General features: G+C 36.7%; 1 protein-coding gene across 1 annotated transcript in view; it reads left to right on the top strand.

The window, feature by feature from the left end:
* Nucleotides 1-2,717, top strand: part of KIAA0586 (KIAA0586 ortholog) — a gene marked incomplete at its 3' end in the record, with an annotated part of 75,339 nt that extends 72,622 nt beyond the window's left edge. Inside the window, exon 29 of the mRNA XM_008589531.1 lies at nt 2,612-2,717. Within this exon, the coding sequence (XP_008587753.1) occupies nt 2,612-2,717 (106 nt within the window). The remainder of the gene's footprint in view (nt 1-2,611) is intronic.
* Between the last annotated feature and the right edge of the window lie 11,880 nt (nt 2,718-14,597).

The following is a 14,597-nucleotide window of genomic DNA, read 5'->3' as shown; positions in this document are numbered from 1 at the left end:
GTCAGTCATTTCACGGGCTTCTTGTTCTATAGGATCTGGAGCTTGAGATTTATTATCTTTGGGTGGTGTACTTTCTTGATTTTTCGTGTTTCTGGTGTCTTTTCTTTGATGTTTATTCATTGTGGCAGGGGGTTTCACAGTCCACAGGTTTGACACTATTGCATGACACTACTGCATTACTAAGATTTTGTTGGGGTTGCCAAGTTGGTATGGCTACCTCAGTGATTACTCAGTTGGACACTAGTGTCAGACAAGTCCAAAATTGACTACCGGGACGATGGCAGGCCGTTCACGCAGCTCCCTCCGGTGAGTCTCAGCTCCTGCGTTGCACTCCCACGTTGAGCTCCCGCGGCAGCCTCCGCAGCCAGAGCCGCCCTGGCCGCCTCTCGCCACCCCTGGCACTCCTGGCTTTTGTTCACGCCTCAGCGTGCTCAGTCTCTCTTTGCTTGCGGTTCCAGCAGTGCCCGGGCAGGGGAAGCGACAGCCCCCTCCCCGGCAGATACCGCAGTCACCGGACCCTGAGTCCCGGTGGTGGGGCTGCGCAGCCTGGCCCAGCGCTGAGGGCAGCAGGTGCGAGGCCAGGCGTCGAGTGGCGGCCGCTCCCTGCGGCTTCTTCCTGGGGAGGATTTTGTAAATTTCACAAAATGGCGTGCACTCCAAACCTCAGTGCACGTAGTATGAGAGTCCCTTTCAAGGTCTCAGCAATCCTTCAGAGCAATCCACCTGGGTAGTTACAGCTACCCCCGCGCAAGCAAGGACACCAGAGATTCTGACTCATCATCAGGCTTTCTGAGTTCCTCTTCTTGCTGGTGGCCTCTGGGATCCTGCTGGCAAGGGGCGCGGGCGGTTCACTCCCTTCCCGCCACCATGTTTCTTCTCTCTGTATGACTCGTGTGTGTCTAACTCTAGACCTATGGTCTGTCATTTGTACCTCAATAAAGCTGTTTAAAGGAAAGCAATCTTTCTTTTATTTTTTAATCGTTGGCCTGTTTTAAAGTAAATCTATGAAATGTTACCTGAAGAATGGGCCTACAAAAGTTCCTTTGTTAGATTTCTTTAGCTAACAGGGAAGTATGGTTAATAATGATAATAATAGTATACACTTATAGTGCTTACTCTGCCAGATGCTGTTCTAAGTTCTTTCCATATTTTAACTAATTTAATACTTACAGCAGTGTGATGAATAGTTGTTGTTGTTATTCTCATTTTATGTATGAGGAAATTGAAATATTGAGAAAGTAAATAACTTGCCCAAGATCAAAGCTAAAAAATGGCTTAGCCAGATGTGAACACAGGCAGTTTAGCTCCACAGTACACAGCTCTTATTCACAGTGGTTAAGGAACGGAACTAATAGGGAGGTTCTAAGTCTCAGCAGCCAGAGCCAGAGATGGTCATAGAACCCATCTTAGAAATGCACACCAAAAATAATATTTCCTTCAAGGCTAAAACCCACATGAGTAATGTCTCTAACCTGAAAGACCAGAGTTAAAGACAACTGTCATTACTGTGGTCTAAAGCTACTCATTTTTACCTCTGGATAAAGAGGTGCCTGGAAGAGCTGGAGTGGACATTTGAGTCCATGTGGACAGGTGTTTCAGTTTTTCACTGGTTGTATTTATTGCTAAGGGTCTAGAGATATCTTTCTCAGTTCCTGTTGAAGTATATCTGGTAGCTGTTTTCTGGGACTCATTCATAATTCAGCTCATAAAACAGGAAAGAGAAGAAAGAAAATAGCTTTAAACACCACAATATGTGATGTGTGATTGTGAAGAGATTTGTGACTACTGTAAATTTCAAATTTGGTTAGGTTATAGGTAAGGAAGAGAGATGATGGCTTCTGGTGGAACTCATGTTTCTTGAATGGCAAACGGGATAACAATACCTACTCACATTTGTGAGAATTAAATGATGTTACTCTATATAAAAGCTCTTTGAAAATTGCAGTGCATTATGCAAATTTTCATTTTATGCAAAAATGGTTATATGGAAGAGCTTGCAGCTGAATTAAGTTCTTATCCTGTCTAAATCCATCATGTGTATATAAGTCTAATATAGTCTGATTTATAAGAAGCTCTGAATTCTTTAATAAAATTTGACAGGAATGACTTGAAATTTGAAATCTGTGTACATTATCCAAATCTTTTAAAAGATTTTATTGCAATATATTTTCTTTCATAATATATACTCCATCACCCATTTATTGGTAGAAGTGCTTATAAATAACCAAATGACAAAAAGGCCAATTAGAGAGCTCGCCATTTAGCTCAGTTGGTTAGAGCACAGTGCTGATAACACCATGGTCAAGGGTTCAGATCCCCGTACTGACCAGTGGCAAAAAAAAAAAGGCAATTAGAATGCAAGCATATTATTAAAATTTCATATGATAAACAACTGAATAATTTGACTACTAAGATTTTTTAAGGCACAGTGCTGATAACACCATGGTCAAGGGTTCAGATCCCCGTACTGACCAGTGGCAAAAAAAAAAAGGCAATTAGAATGCTAGCATATTATTAAAATTTCATATGATAAACAACTGAATAATTTGACTACTAAGATTTTTTAAAGTAACTTAAAAAATCTTATGACTTTATGTCTTAAATTCTTTAGTACCAACAAAAGCAAGACCAAGAAGTTAAGCAAGTTGAACAGAAGCCAGCACAAAGTCATCTAATATATGTAAGAAGTAAATCTGATATTTCACTTTCACAACAAGGTAAGACTGATTCTTATGGAATACTATAATAGTTTGATACTTGTCCTGATATTGAACAAATATATAATGAAAACTCTTTAATACATGTCTGACTCTTGGCTCTAGGTTTTTTTGTTTTCTCTCATGTATCTTTCATTTGGATGAAGAATCTGATATCTTATTTGACTGTAAATGTTAGCTCTTTTTACCAATAAACGCTGTATCTAAAGGATTTTTAAAGCTCCTAGCTAGTGTTTTTCTTTTACCTTTTGGTTTTTGTACAATTGAATGTCAGGATCTTTATATATATGTCTATATCTTTATCATAGTTGTCTGTTTTAAATTGTAATATGCTAAAGGTAGGAATTAGGAATTATGGCTGTTAATGTTCTTTGTAAAGGCTATTTAATGTTGTGTGTTGGTGCTGACCAACAAGTATAACTTAAAAAACAAGTAATTCTCATCTTATATGCTATTATATGAATGAACCTTTCTGTACTGTTGTTTATCAGAATTGTGTAGTTGAATTTTAATTCCATAATCAGTATTTTGATGTTGTCTTTATGCTTCTATAAGGCTTTGGCTTGTGCTTTGTTTACCTTCTTACTTCTTAGTCATTTACAATTTTATATAACCTAACTTCTGAAATTTGGCAGTAGAAATTAAGATCTCTTCTGTTTAAAAATTTTCTGTCCATAATCCAGGAAAAAGAATTAGGAATATTTTGAGCAGTGGAATGTTTTCCTTTGCTTTTATAACTGATTTGTATTTAATTTTCAAATAATATTTAATTGAGTGAATGCATGTTTTCTAATGCCAGTATAATTGCAAATGTAACCATGCACTCGGTGTTCTGGGAAGGACCTAAATGACGAGTGCTCAAGATAGTTATTAAGATTATGCCATGTAAGGTTTAGATTTTAACGCTTCCATTTGTTTTCTGTTCCTCTCTTGCCTCAACTTCTCAGAACTTTGCTCTCCTGAACCATTTTTTTTAACCTACCTATAGTATAGTAGTGTTAATATTATTTAGAATCTTATGGAAAATTGCCTGTGAAACTCTTCTCATGGTGATTTAAAAATTAATCATAGCGGTATATAAATATGAGCAAATAAATGTTCCTAAGATAATGTTAGCACTGGCTTGATGTCTTCCTGAATACTGTTACCATTCATAGTCAATAGCAGTACATTTATCTCAATGTGGTTTTGATTTGCATTTCTCTTATGCTTAGTGATATTGAGCATTTTTTCTTGTACTTGTTGGCTATTTGTACGTCTTTCTTTGAGAACTGTTTATTCAACTCCTTTGCCCATTGTTTAATTTAATTTAGTTTTAAAAAAATAACATTTCTTAAAAGTATAAAAACAAAAAGTATTTTGTTTTCTTAGGGATGTTGTATCTAATAAAACAATCCTTTTTCTCAGCTGATAGGAAAATATCTTCATTTGGTAAGATTTTAAGACTAAGTATCTCTCTTTAAGAAAGTGACATTGTTTACAGTTTCACCTATATGAATGTCTGACAATAGGATGACAATAGTTATGTTTTTATTGACTTACAATAATGTTACTAAATAATGTCCAATTGATAATTATTGATTAATTTTATTGACTTATATTAATAAATCAATAAAAATCATAAGAATAAAAGAAACCAAGGTTTTAGCTAGTAGGAGGAAGTTTTATTTTGAAAGGGTTTACAGCATTTGGGCTTAATACATTTAAAATGTTTTGCATTTAATTTTCCATCTAATACAAAAGTTGGGAGAGCAGACCTATGTCAGCTTTGTCTAAGACAAATACTTAGTGAACTATAAATAGAGCATTTTAAGTAGAAGCCAAGTCTTTCACTCTATATACATATCTCCATATTGAATATTTCTTGAATGAATATGATTGCCTTGGCAAATACAGTCAGTTATGACTTTTTTCCCATAAATGTTGTGGCTCTTATTTTTTCTCTGATGAAATTCTGAGAAATGTCTCAGAGAATGGGAGTCAGAATGCCAAAATAATCCTCTAGGCCTCTCAGGACTTCGGGTAACCTTGAAGGAATTCAGTCCTCTCATGCACAGAGGCCTTGAAGGTAATGTAGGAAATTCACCTTATCATAAGGGAAGCAAAACCACATCTTTTCTGGCAGATAAGTGCTTCTAAGTATAGTCGAACCCCAAATTATGGTCATTTCATGGGGAAGTATTATGTATTTCACCTTGAAATGCATAGTAGTTTAATATGTTTATATAAAGAAATCACGAAGTTTACTAGCAGTAGTAACTTTTTCAATGGTCATCCATTAAAAATTGGCTGATGATATGCTGGGACATAGATTCTAGCACTATGCTGTTGGGAAATCAGTAAAATCCTTGTTTTTTTCCTTCCCTTGATTATTACTTTTAGATTTTAATATAAAAGAGAGAAATTGAATATGTTGTTCTGAAATGATATCTCTGGAGTTTCAGTAAGACCATTTTCATTTGGTATTGAATTTGTTGGGTATATTTTTGTCAACGTGATATCACTTATCTGATTCTATGTGCTGATTAATATGACTAACAGTTTTATAGTGAAAGAACTTGTTTAATAAAGTAACTTTAATGAGTCCTTTTTATTTTTTTCCCCTTTTGCTATGCAAGTTAACTTTCTTCAATACAAATGAGTGACTAGTTTTAAATCCATTTATTTGTGATGAACCCAGGAACAATTAAATTCTATAAAGTGATTTATTAAAGTTGTTCCCTTTCTAAAAATGTTTTCGTTCTTTAGTTTTTCTCTTAAAATTTTAAGAACATCATAATAAATAATAATGAGAAAGTCAAACATGCTATACTATAATCAATGGAGAAAAATTAGGTCATATGTTTTACAGTTAAGTGCTAGGACAGATTGGGTTGTCAAAGTTGCTTGAAAATCACAGCATTCTTCAGTTTTCTTGTTTATAGATTACATATGTTGCTCAGAAAAATATGTATCAAAGTGCTAAAAGTAATAGATGTAATTGCAGTAATTTGTCAAAATCAGTTTACATTTTCATGGGAAATATACTTACAGAATCACAAATGTTTCTTTTTGGCATTATGTCCTGAGTTTAATTTCTAGCCACTTTAGAATCTTTTGTACCTCACATACTGTAATTATAATATCAAATATGTGGGAATTAGGAAAGTTAAAGCTTATGTATATTGAGAAGCTATTTCTGACCACATGTGCACAATGAAATCATTTTTGTTCCTTAATAAAGTGGTAAATTTTTTGCCTTTGTACTTGAAAGATAGCTAAATTACAATAGCTTTCAGACTTATAATTGATCTTAGAAATTTCAAAACCATAGTTAAAAGTTTTTGAAGTTGATTTTTCTAATCTTAGGGTATGATAGTGATTTCAAAACCATGTGTGTGGGGCCGGCCTGGTGGCGCACTGGATAAGTGCGCCGCTTGGGAAGCGCGGTGGTGCTCCCGCCCGAGGGTTCGGATCCCACATACAGACCGGTTCCCGCTCACTGGCTGAGCGAGGCACGGGGGCAACACCGAGGGTTGCAGTCCCGTTGCTGGTCCCCGGTCCGGTACGGGGGCAACACTGAGGGTTGCGATCCGTTGCCGGACACGGAAAAAGATAAAAAATTTTTTGCCTTTGTACTTGAAAGATAGCTAAATTACAATAGCTTTCAGACTTATAATTGATCTTAGAAATTTCAAAACCATAGTTAAAAGTTTTTGAAGTTGATTTTTCTAATCTTAGGGTATGATAGTGATTTCAAAACCATGTGTGTGGATCTCTGATACAGAGGGGATGGGACACAGACTAATAAGTCTGTCAAAAATTTATGAGTCCAAAGGTATAACAAGCAAGCACCGTCTAAATAAATGTGTCTTCCCCAAATCCATGCTATTATTGATTAATGAAAAAGAAATTTACTTTGAAATGTTGCTGAATTTGGGAGTTTTGTTTTCACCTAAGGATGGGGAAAGTGGAAAGAGTGTCACTTCTACCCTAACTATAATAAAATGTCAGATAAACTACAAAATCATAACATTTCTTGAACCCATCAGAGAGATTACGATGCAGAGCCACTAAGTAGCCTAAAGTCCAAGGAAAGGCACATTCCTCCAAAAAAGAGATGGGACACAAGCATTGTCTTACTTGTGCCAGAGAACAGTTACAGAAAGAGACACCAGACATCAATTAAGCAGATAAGAAGTATTTGGCTAAACTTTTTTGATGAGTTGCTAAAAGCCAAGGATAGAAACATGGGTAGTCACAGATAACAAGGGGAGTTCACTCCCACTTGTATGCTTCTGCACAGACCTCTAGAGAAAGCCTGGGGTTGGGGGCAGGGAGGAGATTGAAGAGGGTCTCCTTCATTGGTACAGGCCTGGAAGGGAGGAGTGGCTATCACTACCAGAAAGATAAGATGTCTCATTTTGACCAAACCTGTAAACCACTGAGGTAAGGGCAGTACATCTGTACCTCCAGTGTATAGGTGAAAATCCATCGTGGCAGGGGATGAATAAAGAAAAAAACTATCCATTTCAAGGGGAGAGGAAGGAAATAATCTTGGACCTGCAACCTTATAGCAACACCATTAGAAGTTTCTTACTGTCGGGGGTAGGGTAGGAAACTCTCCTGCACACAGCTTGCCAAAGGGACAGAGCAGAATTTGGCTTCCAGGGACAGGGAGAGCAGAATCACCAAGAAGGACCCACTATGAGACCTAGGCATACAGGATCTGCCTGGGACTGATGCTGGACCAGGACAATAGAGAATCACCCCTTCCTCATCCCCCACCATGAGAACAACTGAGTAATAAGCAGTGGAAGTCTCATGAAACTCCCTCTATTGTGTAGGTAGGTACATAGGTGAAGGCCAAATGCTGAAGGTGGAACAGGAACATTGAGGAAAACCCTCCAGCATGAAGGAATACTAGAGGATTTCCTTTGGTGGTACACCAAAGTTAACTGCAGCAACAGCAAAACTCAAAGCCGGCTTAACTTTTTATTAACTCAACTTCTTACACTAATGGTCTAGCTGAAGAAGAGGTATTTCCGTTTCCAGGCATTAATACTACTTATCTCAGTCTCTGTAGTGTTACACAGAATGTCTAGTAATCAATATTGCAAGACACAAAGAAAGCAAGAAAAATCTACTTAAGAGACGAAGCAGAAGACTGATAAATAACTCAGATGTTGGAACTTATTTAGGGAATTTAAATTAACTGATTAATGTGTTAAAAGTCCTAATAGAAAACGTAGACAAAACATGCATGAACAGATTAAAAACTACAGCAGTGAAGTGGAAATTAAAATAAAAGGGTACATAGAGATGTTGGGGGGAAATAGTAGTCAAGATGAATGACATCAGTGGGTTTATTAGTACACTCAACTTTGCCAAGGAATTACTAAACTTCAAGAAATTGAATCACAAGGAGAAAGAAGAGTGAAAAAAAAAAAAAGTCTGTGCATCCAAGAGCTGTGGGGCAATGTCAAATATCCTAACATACATGTAATTGGAATCTCAGCAGGAAGAGAAAACAAATTGAACAGAAGTACCTGAGGAGAAGTACTGAGGATATGATAATTTTTGAAGAACATCAAACAACAGATCCAAGAATCTCAGAAAACTCCATGCAAGATTAAAAGAAAAAATACATAGACATATCATATTCAAACTAATGAAGTGGAAGACAGAGAAAATATTGAAGGAAGTTAGAGAAAAAAGGCACATTACTTATAAAGGAACAAAGTTGAGATTTACATTAACTTCTTGTTACAAACCATGCAGTTCAGAAGACAGTAGAGTAACATCTTTACAATACTGAAAGGGAAAATGTCAACCCAGAATTCTATATTCCACAAAAATATCTTTCAAAAGTGAAGGCAAAATGAATACTTATTCAGAAAGATAAGAGCTGAGAAACAGAAATGTACTACAAAAAAAGTTAAAGAGAAAATTTTCAGGTAGAAATTTTATGATACATGACTGACACTTGGATTTAAACAAAGAAATGAAGAGATCCTGAAATGGTTAAAATGAAGGTATAAATAAGAGACTCGTTATTATCAATCACTGTAAAAGGTAATTGACTATCTAAAGCAAAATACATCAATATATTATCTATCTATAGTGTCTATAAAAATGAAAAGTATGACAATGATAACATGAAAGATGGGATGAAGGAAGTGGAAGTGTACTAATAAAAGATTCTTAACAGTTAAATGATGATATTTGAAAATAAACTATTGATAGTTTGGACATGTTGTCCCCTCAAAACTCATGTGGAAACCTAATCCCCAATGTGGCAGTGTTGGGAGCTCTTTGAATCATAGGGGTGGATCTCTCATGAATGAATTAATGCTCTCCCTGGGAAGTGGGGGTAGTGAGTGAGTTCTCATTCTATTAGTTCCCACTAGAGATGATCATTTAAAAGACCCTGGCACCTCCTCTCTCTCTCTTGCTTCCTCTTGCCATGTGATCTGCTTGTATCCATCAGCTGCCTGCTGCTTTCCACCATGAGTAGAAGCAGCCCAAGGCCCGTGCCAGATGCAGCTGTCCCAGAATCATGAGCCAAATAAACCTCTTTTCCTTATGAATTACCCAGTCTCAGATATTCTGTTATAGCAACACAAAAATGGACTAATATAATTATGATAAGTGAAAGGTGTATATTGTAACCTCTAGAGTAATCACTAAAATGTTTTTAAATAGTACTCAATTAAAACTACTCAATTACTCTAAAAGCAGGTAGAAAATGAGAGAAAAAGAACAGCAGCAAACAACAAAAAAGAAAATAAAGGTGATTGATTTAAATACAACTATATCAATAATTACACTAAATATAAATAAACACACCAATTAAGAGATCTCTAGATTGGATTAAAAATAAGACTAAATTGGGGCCGGCCCAGTGGCGCACTGCTATAGTGCGCCGCTTGGGAGCGTGGCGGCGCTCCCGCCGAGGGTTCGGATCCCACATACAGACCGGTTCCCGCTCACTGGCTGAGCGAGGTGCGGGAGCAGCGCCGAGGGTTGCGATCCCGTTGCCGGTCCCGGTCCGGTCCGGGCGTGACACTGAGGGTTGCGATCTGTTGCCGGACACGAAAAAAAAAAAGACAAAAAAAAAAAAATAAGACTAAATTTATGCTGTCTGCAAGAAACTCACTTTAAATATAAAGACATAGGTTTAAAAGTAAATAATGCAAACAATTGTCAAAAGAAACTGAATACTATGTTTATATCAGATAATTTAGACTTCAAAACAAGGAATATTGCCAGATAAAGAAGGACATTAAATAATAAGAAGGTTAATTCATCCAGATGACATAATGACCTTAAATATGTTTGCACCTAACAAAACAGCTTCAAAATAGATGAAAGAAAAATTGATGGAACAAGAGAATAGACAAATTTACAATTACTGTTAGAGAATTCAACAATCCTCAGTAATCTATAGAAAAAGTAAATAGATCAATAAGTCTATAGAAGACCTGAGCAACACTGTCAACTAACTAACTGATAAAAAGATTATACTTTTTAAGTGCACATGGAACATTCACCAGTATATGCCATATTCTGTGCCATGAAACAAACCTCAAATATTTGGAAAAATTGAAATTCTTACAAAATATATTCTATGACCTTAGTGGAATTAAACTGAAAATTAATAGCAGGAAGATACCTGGAACATTTCTAAATATTTGGAAATTGAACAACACACTTTTAAATAATCCATGGGTGAAAGAGGAAATCACAAAGGAAATTAGAAAATATTTTGAACCAAATGAAAATGAAACACTAAATATTAAAATTCATGGGATGCAGCTAAAGCAGTAATTAGAGGGAAATTTATGGCATTATATGGATATGTTAGAATAGACACTATAGAATAGAAAGATTAATTAATACCAATCAATGCTCTAAGTTTCTATCTTAGGAAACCAGAAAAAGAAGAGGAAATTTAAGAAGGAAATAATGAGTAAAAGAATGAAATTGTGAACATTAATATGATAGAAAATCAGTGAAACCAAAGGTTGGTTTTTAGAAACAATAAAATTGATAAACCACTAGCTAGAATGATGAAGGAAAAAGGAGAGAAAATTAACATTAGAATTAAAGAGGGGAAATCAGTACAGATCCCACAGAGATTAAAGAGATTACAAAGCAATACAGCAGTCCCTCCTTATCCACAGGGGTATGTACCAAGACTCCCAGTGGGAGCCTGAAACCACAGATAGTACTGAATTCTATATCAGGTAATACAAAACCTTTGTGCCCCTCATTTCAGGTTTGCCTTATTGAAGTCCTCGTATAGGCTCTATACTTTCTGGCATAACACATTGCTGTTAATTGGAACATGTTTTGTGTTCATGTCATTCACCCACAAATTTAATGACTTTTTCATCTTAACCAAGCATTTGTCACACATGATGACCATAACTTTTGCTGTTTGAGGTGGTATAGCAAAACTAGCGTGGATTTCTTTTTTCTTCTTTACAATTTCACAGGTAGAAGATATACTCTTACTGTAGACCTTACAACCTCAGTATATATTTTTTCCTTATTAAGTTGAGAATTTTCACCTTTTCACTTAAAGGAAACTCTTTATGGCTTCTATTTGGGTTATCCAAATTGCCAGCATCACTACTCTTGCACTTTGTGGCCATTATTACATAAAATAAGGATTACTTGACCACAAGCACTGTGATACAGTGAAAGTTGATCTGATAATCAAGATGGCTACTAAGTGACTAATAGGCAGGTATGGTATACAGTGTGGATCTGCTGGACAAAGGGATGATTCACATCCTGTGTGGGACAGAGCAGGATAGTGCAAGATTTCATCTTGCTATTCAGAACAGCACATAATTTAAAACTTCTAGAATTTCCCATTTAATATTTTTGGACCATGGTTGACCATGTGTAACTGAAACTGCAGAAAGTGAACTCATGGATAAGTGAACTCATGGGCTACTGTATTATAAATATCCTATATTAGTAAATTCAGTAACATAGGTGAAATGGAAAAATTTTATCTATGCTAACTCAAGAAGAAACTGATAACCTAAATAATCATATATTTGTTAAATAAAATGAATTTTTAGTTAAAAACATTCCAACAATGGAAATTCCTGGCTCAGGTGGCTCTCTATGGGGAGATAATATAATGTTTATGGTTTGGAAGATCCAAAATTAATTCTCTCCAAATTGATCTATAGATTCAGTGCAATCTCAACAAAAAATCCAGTAAGATTTTTGGGGGATAGAAACTGGAGAATTCTACCAATATAAGGGGGAAAAAATCAGTTCTACTCAAACTCTCTCAGGATATAGAAGATGGTAGAATTCTTCCCAACGTTACCCTGTTGCCAAAACCAGACAAAGACATTACTAGGAGAGAGATTATAAACCAATATTCCTCATGAATGTAGGCACAAAATTCTTTTACAAAATATTAGCAAATTTAATTCAACAATATATAAAAAGACAGTACATCAAGATCAAGTGGTTCTTATCCCAAGAATGCAAGGCTGGTTCAGCATTCAAAAATCAATCAATGTAATTCACCATATGAACAGAATAGAGAAAAAAAAAGCTCTTATGATTGTCTCAATAGACATAGAAAAGCTTTTGACAGTTCAATGCTGGCTTATGATTAAAATTTTCAAATCTAGGAAATAAAGGAATATTTCTCAACATGATAAAAAATATCTGCCAGAAACCTACAGATAACATCACACTTAAATGGTAAAGGACTATAAATGCTTTCCCAATAAAATTGGAAACAAGGCAATTTTGTCTGCTCTCACTACTTCTATTCAAAAATCATACTGTCAGTCCCAGCCTGTGCAATAATGCAAGAAAAAGAAATAAAAGGCATTGATGGAGTTTGGATGTGTTGTCCCGTCCAAAACTCATGTAGAAATTTGATCTCCAATGTGGCAGTATTAGAAACTGATTGAGTCATGGGGGCAGGCCCATCATGCCTGGATTAATGCTCTCCCTTCAGGGAGGGGAGAGTAATGAGTGAGTTCTTGCTCTATTAGTTCCTATGAGAGTTCATTCCTTAAAAAGACCCTGCACCTTCTCTCTCTCTCTTCCTTCCTCTCTCTTGCTTTCTCTTGCCCTGTGATCTGCTTGTACCTGCTGGCTGCCTGCCACTTTTCTGCTATGAGTAGAAACAGCCTGAGGCCTCTGCCAGATGCAACTGTCCCAGAATCGTAAGCCAAATAAACCTTTTTCCTTTATAAATTACCCAGTCTCAGGTATTTCTATTATAGCAACACAAAACAGACTAAAACAGGCATAGAGAGAGGTGCCTCACCAGAGAGGCCCGAGATCTGCGAAGACCACATGCCCTTCAGTGCTGGCCTCACCACCGCCCGACTCCATCCCCAGCCTGGCTGAGTGTGTGCCGATCAGAGAGGCACCTGGCCAGAGAGGCCTGAGATCTGCAGAGACCACATGCCCTGTGGTGCCAGCGTGCAACCAAGCAGGTAGGCCTCGCCGCTGTCTGACTCCATCCTCAGCCCAGCTGAGTACGCGCTGACCAGAGAGGCACCTCCCAAGAGAGACCCAAGACCTGAGGCAACCATGCACCCGAGGTGCCAGTGGGTGACTGAGCAGACACTGAGGCAGCTGTGCCAAATTGGCAGCCCAGCAGCATCCTAGCCAGGCAAAAGTGTCAAACCAGTGGACTGTGAAATCCCCTGTCACAATGACTAAACATCAAAGGAAAGATACCAGAAATATGAAAAATCAAGAAAGTACACCACCAATAACTCTCAAGCTATAGATCCTATAGAACAAGAAGCCCTTGAAATGTCTGACAAGGAATTTCAAGTGATAATTCTAAGGAAACTAAATGAGATACAAGAAAACTCAGCTAGACAACATTATGAAACAAGGAAAAGTATACAGGACCTAAAAGAAGAAATGTACAAGGAAATCAATGCCCTGAAAAAGAATGTAGCAGAGCTGACTCAAAGAGAGATTCTTAAAAGCTGCAAGAGAGAAGCATCAAATCACCTATAGGGGAGCCCCAATCAGACTAACAGACTTTTCATCACAAACCCTAAAAGCCAGAAAGGAATGGGATGATATATTCAAAATACTAAAAAAAAAGAGATTGCCAGCCCAGAATACTCTACCCCACAAGGCTATCCTTCCGAAATGAAGGGCAAGTAGTATATTTCTCAGACAAAAACTGCAGGAGTTCACTACCACACAACCACCCTTACAAGAAATTCTCAAGGGAGCACTGGGTTTGGTACCTGAAAAAAACTACCACTGCCATAAAAACTCAAGAAAAATCAAAACCCACTAGTAAAATAAAAATGCCAACAATGAAGAGAAAAAAAAAAGTTTATCTACAACCCAAGGAACCAACAAATACAGAAGACAAACAGTAAATCAGAAAGAAAGGAACAAAAGACAAATTAAGACATCCAAACAAAAATCAATAAAATGCTAGGATTAAATCAACACTTTTCAATAACAACTCTTAACATTAAAGGATTAAATTCCCCAATCAAAAGACACAGACTGGCTGACTGGGTTAAAAGAGGACCCAACTATATGCTGCCTTCAAGAGACCCACCTCACCTATAAAGACTCACATAAACTAAGAGTGAAAGGATGGAAAAAGATTTACCATACAAACAGAAATGAAAAATGAGCCGGAGTAGCTATTCTTATATCTGATAAAATAGACTTTAAACTAAAAACCATAAAAAGAGATAATGAGGGCCACTACATGATGATAAAAGGATTGATCCATCAAGAAGACATAACAATCATAAATACATATCCACCCAATGTCAGAGCAGCCAGATTTATAAAGCAAACTATTAGACCTAAAGAAGGAAATAGACACTAATACCATAATAGCAGGGGACCTGAACACCC

Source organism: Galeopterus variegatus, unplaced genomic scaffold, assembly GCF_000696425.1.
Source record: "Galeopterus variegatus unplaced genomic scaffold, G_variegatus-3.0.2 Scaffold5501, whole genome shotgun sequence".
Classification (NCBI taxonomy): domain Eukaryota; kingdom Metazoa; phylum Chordata; class Mammalia; order Dermoptera; family Cynocephalidae; genus Galeopterus; species Galeopterus variegatus.
This window is presented reverse-complemented; position numbering and strand designations above follow the sequence as displayed.